The 9,174-nt window shown below is 51.3% G+C and overlaps 1 protein-coding gene across 1 annotated transcript; it reads right to left on the bottom strand.

The window, feature by feature from the left end:
- Positions 1 to 4,285: 4,285 nt before the first annotated feature.
- On the bottom strand, positions 4,286 to 9,094 carry TUBG1 (tubulin gamma 1). Its single transcript, XM_010981800.3, has 11 exons — positions 8,881 to 9,094; positions 8,448 to 8,560; positions 8,083 to 8,250; positions 7,193 to 7,261; positions 6,831 to 6,910; positions 6,267 to 6,393; positions 5,957 to 6,043; positions 5,688 to 5,837; positions 5,119 to 5,271; positions 4,874 to 5,035; positions 4,286 to 4,685 (listed from the first exon to the last, which is right to left on the bottom strand). Exons 1-11 carry the CDS (start codon positions 8,927 to 8,929, stop codon positions 4,488 to 4,490), a joined length of 1,356 nt encoding a protein of 451 aa, XP_010980102.1. The 5' UTR covers positions 8,930 to 9,094; the 3' UTR covers positions 4,286 to 4,487.
- Between the last annotated feature and the right edge of the window lie 80 nt (positions 9,095 to 9,174).

Below are 9,174 nucleotides of genomic sequence, written 5' to 3'. Positions count from 1 at the left end.
CCCAAGGACGGTACTGATCATGAGGAAGTTCTTCTTGCTGTGGAGCTGGTCCTTGCCTCTTGGTAATTCCCTCTACTGGTCCTCGTTCTGCCCCCTGGAATGTCACAGAATGAGTCCTCTCCCTCTTGCAGCTCACAGCCCATTGCATATTTGGCCATTATCACATCTCCTCCCAAGTCTTCTCTTTCCAGATGGGGATAGGCTGCTTACCAGTGTGTAACTCTGAGCTTCACTTTCCTCTAAGCTTCAGTTTCTTTGTTTGTAAAAATTGGGCTAAAACAGTACCTATCTGTATAGTTGTTGTCAAAATTAAATAAGCTCATATATGTCAAGTGCTTAGAACAGTGCTTAGTGTATTTTAAATGCTCAGTAATGATTCCAGTATTGTTTTGTATTGTAATTTTTACATATAGAACTTAAAATTGGACAACTTGTATTTTGAGACATTAAATTCAAAAAAAGAAAAACAAAATGTGTGATCACATGCAAAAATTATATTATTAATATGTTATAAGTATATAATATAAATTACATTATATTATCCACCCCCAATAAAATTGGGAACCCCCTTGAGTAGGGTTCATTGTGAAGCTTAATGGGCAACTTGGTCTCTATTTTTAATAAATGCTTGCTTAATTAATGAACAAATGAAAAAATGTCAACTAGGCCTTAACTCAGCCCTGATTACTCACATGTATTGATTTGATGTTGGTTTTTTGTTGTTGTTGTTTTTGTTGGTTTTTTTGAGGGGGGAGATAATTAGGTTTATTTATTTATTTATAGAGGAGGACTGGGAATTGAACCCAGGACCTCATGCATGTTAAGCATGTGCTCTGCCACTTGAGCTATACCCTCCCCACTATGTGTACTGATTTGAGATTTTCCAGTCATTCTCTCTGGTGTTCTTTTTTATTTATTTATTTTTGGGGGTTAAAGGAGGTACTGGGGATTGAACCCAGGACCTCGTGCATGCTAAGCACATGCTCTACCACTGAGCTATATCCCCCACCCCCTCTGGTATTCTTTATTTTAGGGTGAAACTGTCCTCGTTTTCCCAGGAATGAGGGAATGTGGGAATTTTAGTTTTAAAACCAAATCTGAGGGGGTTCTTGGGTGTCAAGACACTTTCAGTGCTAACACCAGAATGAGTTGGTCACCCAATTAATAATTCAGCACTGGATTTGAGAGTTATTGGGTTAGCAGGAAGAAATGCCTACTTCTGGATTCCACAGCCAAGGTCACCATGATAGCAATGCCACAGATTTGGGGATGGTGTTTCCAACTGGGTCTCCGGTAGGTGTTAGACCCTGACTGACACGGCCTGCAGCTTTGCAAAAAAACTCTATTTTACCAGTTTACACTGTAGTGATCAGGCCCTAGGAAATTCAATTTCAACTTAAAAATGATGGATGAGTAAATTCAGAATGTCAATTTCAAATGTTCCTGTTACTTTTCTAGGGCAGCCCTTTACCTGCTTAAGATACTCAAGATGGACTGGAAAGTGGTAGAGGTGGGCGTGACTGGAGCAGGGACTGTATGTTGGGTTTTCACTGACTCAGGGCTGCAGAGTGCCCATTTCCAGGGATTGCTAGAACACTTGTGACTGACTGGTAGAGACCACGGGTAAGGCTTACTACGCTGACTCACCACCTCTGTCAGTAGCTGCGCTCAGCGGGAGCTCCCTGCGCACCCTTGTGCTCATTACCTCTTGGCTTCATTTCAGTACTCTTTCCAAAGTTACAATCCCTAAGTTTCAGATTCGTTTAAACCACTCTATTTTAAGTGCTTCCTGCTACCAGATCTCTGTCTCACGCATGTTTGAGGTTCCCTGGGGCCACATCACACTGGAGTGTTCTAGGAACATTACCTTTAAATGGCTCATTTTCTCTGATTTGTTTAGTCAGAAAGCAGTTCCTGTTCTGGGCCTGAGGGTTCTGCTCTCTCCAGCTCTTCCGCAGCAGCCCTGTCTCTCCTCGGGGACAGTTACTTCTGTGGCTGGCAGGCTCTCAGACCACAGGGATTTTTCACCACCAGCACCACCTGCTGCCCTGATTCCCAGAGGCCTCCCTCCCTTTCCACCTGGCCTCCTCGCTGCCCTCTAGTTGACACATTTTGAGGTCTGCTGATGGCCAACAACAGGGAGGGCCTGCTCCGGTGTGGGGTGATGGGTGATCTGGAAATAGCCCTGGGGGAGGGGCCTGGCTCTGAAGCTGGCATTGAGGTGTCTGTCTGCGCTTAGACACTCAGCAATCAGAAAAAGGAGGCATCTTTGTAAGTCCAGTTCTCCCTCCCAGGGAGGCCCACTGCACAGGGTATTCACGCCTTTGGGTGGATGACTGTAGTGCTGTCCACATACAGCTTTTCCTCTGGACTGACTAGATGTTTCCTCTCCCTGGGGCTCCACACTCTTTAAATGGGTCTTGCTAACAAGGGCCCTGGGTTTGCTTGTGGCCTGGAGGGAGGCCAGCTGGCCATTCACATATAGCAGCCTTACCACATCTGCCAGCTCATGATCCCCCACTCAGCACCAGCCACTCGTGCTGATGCCCCAAGTGATGAAAAGCTGTCAACAGGGGCGGGGCAGGAGCAAGGCAAGGTACACAGAGGTGCAGGGTTCAGAGGCAGAGCTGGGGAAGGGACCCAGTGCACACAGGTTTCCCTGAAGTCCCCTTCCTCCCTACAGGCAGGTGGCTGATACTGACTAGGCTGGCCCTTGCAAGTCAGCCTCCTACAGACCCTGGCATCCGAAAGTGACAGGCTTGTACTTTGACGGCACTGGTGACAGGCTTGTGGCTCCGCTGCCACCCCTCAGGCTGCCCAGGGCCTGGCTTGTGACTGTGTATCCTCTGCCCATCAGTCCTGTAAGTGTCCCCTTTGTTTATGAAGGTCTGGCCTGTATGTTGCTCAGTTTGTCCATGTCCAGAGCTTTATTAAAGATAAATAGGTTCATGGAAGGAAAAGTGTGTCCCCCGTTCAATTGTAAGAAGAGAAAACGAAGTCTTAGTTCACCCAAAGCTCCTAGATACTTTAGCCTCCACAGGGAGTTGCAGGCACTCTGTTGGGCTGGTGCTTCACCTCCACACGCTCTGCCAGCCCCAGTCCTTCTGATCCCCTGGGCTTGACCCTCTCGGTTTGGCCCCAGACATCCTGGCGGTGAAGGTAAGAAGGCAGGCATAGGTCTCCAGCTACCCTGACTTGGGTGATAGGGACACTTGGAAGGTGTACCTGAAGCCCATTGAGGCTGACACCATCTCCTCCCCTGGATTGCAGCAGCCCAATCTGTACAGGCGTTCAAGGTCCCCACACCCCTGCATGATCATTGGCCCATGCAATGGTTAGGAACACTGATGCCAGTCAGTCAGACCAGGGTTTGACTCCAACTCTATTTACTAGCTGGGTGGCTTGATAAATTAACCATTCTTAGCCTCAGCTTCCTCGTTTACAAAATGGGTTAATAATAATATCTACTACTTCATAGGGTTGTCATGAGGATTAAACAAAATCATGTGAGGTACTTAGCACAGTGTCCACGTGCATGTTAATTCCTGTTGCTACAGTCTTCACCTTTGAGGTGTATAAGGGCCTAAGAGGGGCCCTGACAAGTCACCAGTCAAGTGACAACCTGCTTTGCCTTTTTGATTCTGAAGATTTAGGCCACTATGTATTACTTCCTCTCTGCAATCTTGTACCAGAAGTAGAAGACACTGGCCTTTGACTTAACTGGAGATCACCTGAGAACAGAATTATGGTGCCTTAGGTATGGGCTCACTTTTGGCCTTGCCTACAGTCTAGGCTTTGGTTTTGATCTCCTGATTTGACTGTCCTAGACTCCAGCTGCCTGACCAGGGCTCTCCAGGATTGGATATCTGGCACTGCCCCCAGTGCAGGAAGATGAAAGGCATGTGGGCTGACTGTATTGCTTGTCTGGGGCTTGGTGGTGGGGGTGGTAGCCTCAGGCCTTTTGCCATGATGACCAGCAGGACACTAATGTGGGAAAGTGAAACTGGTGGAATGGTCACCTATATAGGGAAGAGTGGGAGGGGACTGGGACCCAGAGTGTGAGATAGAGAACAAGGTAGCATTTGTGGACCTCTCTGCCCTGGAAAGGAATGTCTCAGGGTCAACCCCACCCATGTTCTCCAATACTAGGCAGGAGAGGGAAAAGCTGGGGGAGGCTGCTTGCTTAGAGTTGAAGGTATTGGAAGTAGAGGAAGACCCTGTCGGAATGATGAAGAACAGGCACCCCCTGCCCCCAGTTCTCCAAGCCTTCAAAGAGACCAGTGACTTGATTTATATCCAGTGCTTTATTAAACATAAATAGTCTCGTAAGAGGAGAAGTAAGTATGTCCCCAGGACAAAAGAGACTACTGTGTGTGTGTTTATAAGAAAGAGGTACGAGGTCCCTGATCTGTACTCTGAGTGGGTGGTTAGTCAGGCAGGACCTGGGACAACCAGTAAGGCAGATGAGGGTCCCTGTTCTGGGGGACTCACTGTTCCTGGGTGCCCCAGGAGATGTAGTCTGGCCGTGTGGCTGCATGGTATTCATCAATGAGCTGCTGCACAATCTCCCTGGATGTGTCCAGCTCGTCAAAGTTCTCCCTGAAGATGTCCTCCTTGCGGAACTGCTCCAGGAAGGCCTCCCGCTTCCGCAGCTTGTCATACTGGCGACAGGTCCGCTCGAAGAGCTTAGGGTGTGCAGAAAGCAGGGGTCACAAAGAACATCAAGGAGCAACATGGCCCAGAGAGCCAGGGAACTGAGGCTGGGCTATCTCCACAGTAAAGAAGCCAGAAGCAGAGGCAGCAGGGATGCATAGAGGTGAGGCACAGCCAGGACAATGATTATGAGAAAACAGATGCAAACTGTGAGGCTCACCGAGGAGATGCTGGTGTGGTTGGCCATCATGAGCCCACTGACCCTATGGGCAGAAGGCAAGTAGGGCGACTTCCTGGACAGGGCCACCTGGATGCTGGCTGGGCCCCAGGGGATGAAGTTGGCCAATTTCCGTTCCCGGATCCTCTGCAGGCTCTTGTGGACCTAGGATGGGCACAGGAGTGGTGGTGGTAGCCTCTCCTCTACCCCTGTGGGCTCCGGGGGTAGAACGGAGGGGCCTCTCCTACCTGGGTGGGGTCCACCTCCCCCTGGATGATGTTGAGGATGGCGATGTAGCAGTGGTTGGTCTGGCGGTCCCGGCCTGTGGACACCATCACGTTCTTGGGCTGCAGTAGCCGCCTCATGACATCCAGGACCGTGGTCTTCCTCACACTGGCCACCTGAGGGGAGAGTGGCCACAGGGACCAGGCCAGCACTCAGGGCACAGTCCAGAGATGCACGGACAGAGAGGAGCGGCAACACATGTCCCCATCGGACTTGGGGTAGTTTGGGCTCTGTGGGGAGTGTCCTCAGATTCAGGTTCACGCTGAGCCTCTGCTGTGGTATCAGGCATCTCAGCCCTCCTCGCTCGGCAAACTCACGCCCTTGTGCGGGAGCCTATGCAGACCCCGTACAGCCCAGGCCCCGCAGGGAGCCACAGGCAGAGGGAAGAGGAGAGCAAGGCAGCCAGACAGTCGCCCAGTCTGTGCCAGACCCTGAGCGCAGGGCCTCTGGGGGCCACAAAGGGCGGCTCCAGGTGCAGCAGGGAGGAGAGAAAGGCTCCTCAGGGCCTGCTGGGCCCGAGGGCTGCTCTTACCGACTGGTCCGTGGTGAGGGGGGTGTAGCCGGTCATGAGGAAGTGGAGCCGTGGTGTGGGAATGAGCGAGGCGATGAGGCCGATGAGGTCATTGTTCATGTAGCCAGGGTAGCGCAGGGTGGTGGTGCTGGCCGACATGATGGTGGACACCTGGGGACAAGGGTGCCGTGTCATGGGTCTTGCCCAGGGGTGGGGGTGCCTCCCTTCCCCAGATGATGCTCTGGCAAGGAGGGGTTCCAGTCTAAAGGAATCCAGGAGTCGGGGCTCACTAGCTGGTTGATCTGGGAGAAGGATGGGTTCTGGATGTGCAGGCGGTCTGTAGCGATCCGGTTCAGGGCTGTGTTGTCCAGCACCACCTGGGGGGACAGAAGTGGGTGACAAATTTATGGGGACAGAAGGAAAAAGAGCTCTGCCTGAGTCTGTGCTCCAAAGTTTAATTTCCTTGGTGCTTCATGGCCAGAAAGACCCATCCAAAAGGGACTTGCACGGGAGGGTTCAAAAAGGACTTTTAAAAATATGTGAAAATGATGAAATAGACATTGGGTTGGGGCATGGAGAAAGTTAGACTCCAGGACTCACCACACAGTCTGCGTTCTGAGTCAGCCTCTTGAGTGTGAGCAGTGAGTTGTAGGGCTGGACCACCACATCGCTCATCTCGTCCTGGTTGGGAAACACTGAGTAAGTCTGCACCAGCTTCTTGGGGTACCTAGTGGAGTTTGAGAGGATGGGCAAGAGCAACAGACTGGAGGCTTGGTAATCTTGGGGCTCCCACCAACTGTCAGGAAGCAGCTAAATCAGGGTAGGGAAATTGGGGTTGGGTCATAGGACAGCAGAGAAAGGAGACTTGACTTTTAGAAGTCTGTAACCCAAAGCACGGGAAGGGCAGAGACATCTTAGGATCTAGGGTTCTAACTCTTAACAGGCCATACTCCTTGAATCTGCATCTAAAGACTAGATGCTAGACTCTGGTTCCAACCACTGGGAGTAGGATCAGGTTTTTGATTATTGTACCTTGTCTTTCCTCAATACAAGAGAGAAAACAAGGGCCCCTTTCCTGCTCCAGTGAATAGGAAGGTTTATCTGGAGGGCCTCCCAGTCACCTGGGAAACCAAGTCCTCCCAGACTCTTAAAACACAGACTGACCTGTCATTGAGCCGTTCCAAGAGGTAGGAGCCCAGGCCAGAGCCTGTTCCCCCAGCGATGGAGTGACATAGCACAAAGCCCTGTATGGGGAAGGGGCAGTCAGTGTCTAGGTATCAGTGGCAGCATTTCAAACTAGACCCATTTTATAATTTCTTGGACCCTATCTTCCTGGGCCCTCTCCTCCACTTCCCTCCCCCAACACATACAGCTTGGGAGACTCTGCCTTGTTTCCAGCAAGGCCCCATGGCTGCTGTCCAGTGCAAAGGATACATGGGAGGGTCTCGTACCTAACAAGTGGCTTCTAAAGGGCATTGCCGAGCCTTCCCCATGTCGGCTCCCATCAGCATTCCCGAGACGCTCACCTCTAGACTGTCACTGCCATCTGCCTCCCGGTCTATGATGTCAAAAATGTCTTCATGGATCTTCTCTCCCTGTACAGACATGGGGAGGGTCAGAGTGGGACGGGACTATGGGACAAGGAGTCTGACCTCAGAATAGCCACCCTTGATTTTTCTTATAGCACCTAAAAGTCCTTTTTTGGAGCCTAGTAGTTGTGCTTTTTATTTGCATTGAGAGACGTTATAGCACAGTGGTTTCATAACCCTCTACATCCAGACTGCCTGGGTTCCTTGATTAGCCTTAGTTCTAGTTAGCTGAGTGACTCTGGGCAGGTTACTAAATCACTCTATACCTCAGTTTCCTTATCTGTATAATAAAGGTATATAACACAGGTCTAGTCCCTGATCTAAAATTCTTGGGGCCAGTTATCTTTCAGAAGTCAAATATTTCAGATTCTAGGAAGGTAATATGGTATCAAATACATTAATATTTTTGCACTGGAAAGTATAAGTAATGACAATAAGTTGGATAGAAATTATAAACTAGCCTGTCTCCACTGAGATTTGGTTTTGGTGCTAAATGAGTAGTTATAAATCATCTTTTGGTTTCAGAGTTTTTTGGGTTCTGTAAATCCACAGAGACTGTAGACCTGTAGTATCTACCTCTAGGGTTGTTGGGAGGTTTAAGTAAGTTAATATACGTAAAGCACTCAATACGGCCTGACTCACGGCACTTGGCTAGTGCAGTCTCTACGCTACATAGATAGCTTAGAAAAAAGAACTCTCCTCAGCCATGTCTCTCTCTCTCTGTCTTTTCATTCATACATCCTCCAACTAGTTTCATCTCTCTGGGAAGTCCTAGGGCCTGCTCCCACACAGGAAGGGTGTTGTTCTGCAAGGGAATAGCAAATGACCTGGGAGAATCCGCTGGCCCAGTTGTTGCCAGCTCCTCCTCCATGCTCTGACAGGTAGATGTTCTCTGGGTTGTAGAGCTTGGCATAGGGGGAATTGAGGATGGAGTGGATCACCCGGGGCTCCAGGTCCAGCAGCACAGCCCTAGGGATGTAGTGCTCATCGTCTGCCTGTCAAGGGGAGTCCAGGAGGGAGCCCAATCAGCAAGGGCCCTCCCAGTCCTCCCAACTCTGGCTCCTGCCTGCCCTCCCTCTTCAAGCCAGCCGCCCTGGCTCCTCTGCCCAGTTGGTCTCCCAGTACCAAGCCGCTGCCCTTCCCTTCGGGCCCCCTGGGCCGCTGCCGGCCCTGGTCAAGTCGCTGGGGGCACCTGATAGAAAAAGACGTCCTTGCGGTCAGTGCCCTCGGTGGCGAACTCCTCCACGATGCCCTCGGGGCTGATACCATGCTCGGCGCACAGCTGTTTCCAGAACTCGAACCCAACTGGGGGGAGGGGCGGGAGGGGGGGAAAGAGGATATATGGGTCTGGGCAGGTTCCAACTAGGAGCTGGGGGACTGAGCGCCTGGGTCCAGGGATAGGAAATCAAGCCTCGGGAGTCTCCCGTGTCAGAGGAAAGGGCTGTATGCCAGCGACTGGGCAGGGAAGGGCCCCTTGGGGTTGGTCAACTGGACACTGGGTCAGGAATGACCCGCCTTTCCGAGAGCTACGATCCTGGTAAGGGTAGATGGAGTCCAGGATCCCGCAGCGAGATCCCACAGAATCTAAGGAACCTGGCTAGTGGAGGGGCCGGAGGTTCGCTCACTCTGATTGCCGCACTGGCCCAACTGTAGGGTGATGATCTCCCTCGGCATCGCTCCTGAAGCACGGGCGTTGCAGCCGCTCCCGCCAGGAAAGCCGCCGCTCGCCAGCCAGCTAGCCGCGCGACGCAGGCGCCAAACAACCCATTCCGCCCACGAACTTTCTCCGCTCCAATGAGAACTGAGTTCTTGGGATGGCACTTCCTTATTCCTTTGGCTTCAGTCACGCAGACTGCGCGTGCGCCTCTCCGGATTGGGCTCGGCACCAGGGACGTACTTTGACGCAGCGTTCTTTTCTC

The sequence above is a fragment of the Camelus dromedarius genome, chromosome 16, assembly GCF_036321535.1.
Source record: "Camelus dromedarius isolate mCamDro1 chromosome 16, mCamDro1.pat, whole genome shotgun sequence".
Classification (NCBI taxonomy): Eukaryota; Metazoa; Chordata; class Mammalia; order Artiodactyla; family Camelidae; genus Camelus; species Camelus dromedarius.
The sequence above is the reverse complement of the archived record's forward strand: the minus strand, read 5'-3'. Positions and strand labels throughout refer to the sequence as shown.

Excerpts from the sequence above, each read along its gene's own strand:
- TUBG1 (XM_010981800.3), bottom strand. The coding sequence starts at position 8,929 with ATGCCGAGGGAGATCATCACCCTACAGTTGGGCCAGTGCGGCAATCAG. Across the intron at positions 8,561-8,880 it reads GGGCCAGTGCGGCAATCAGA|TTGGGTTCGAGTTCTGGAAA; the intron begins GTGAGCGAACCT and ends CCCTCCCCCCAG. Across the intron at positions 6,911-7,192 it reads ATGGCAGTGACAGTCTAGAG|GGCTTTGTGCTATGTCACTC; the intron begins GTGAGCGTCTCG and ends TTCCCCATACAG.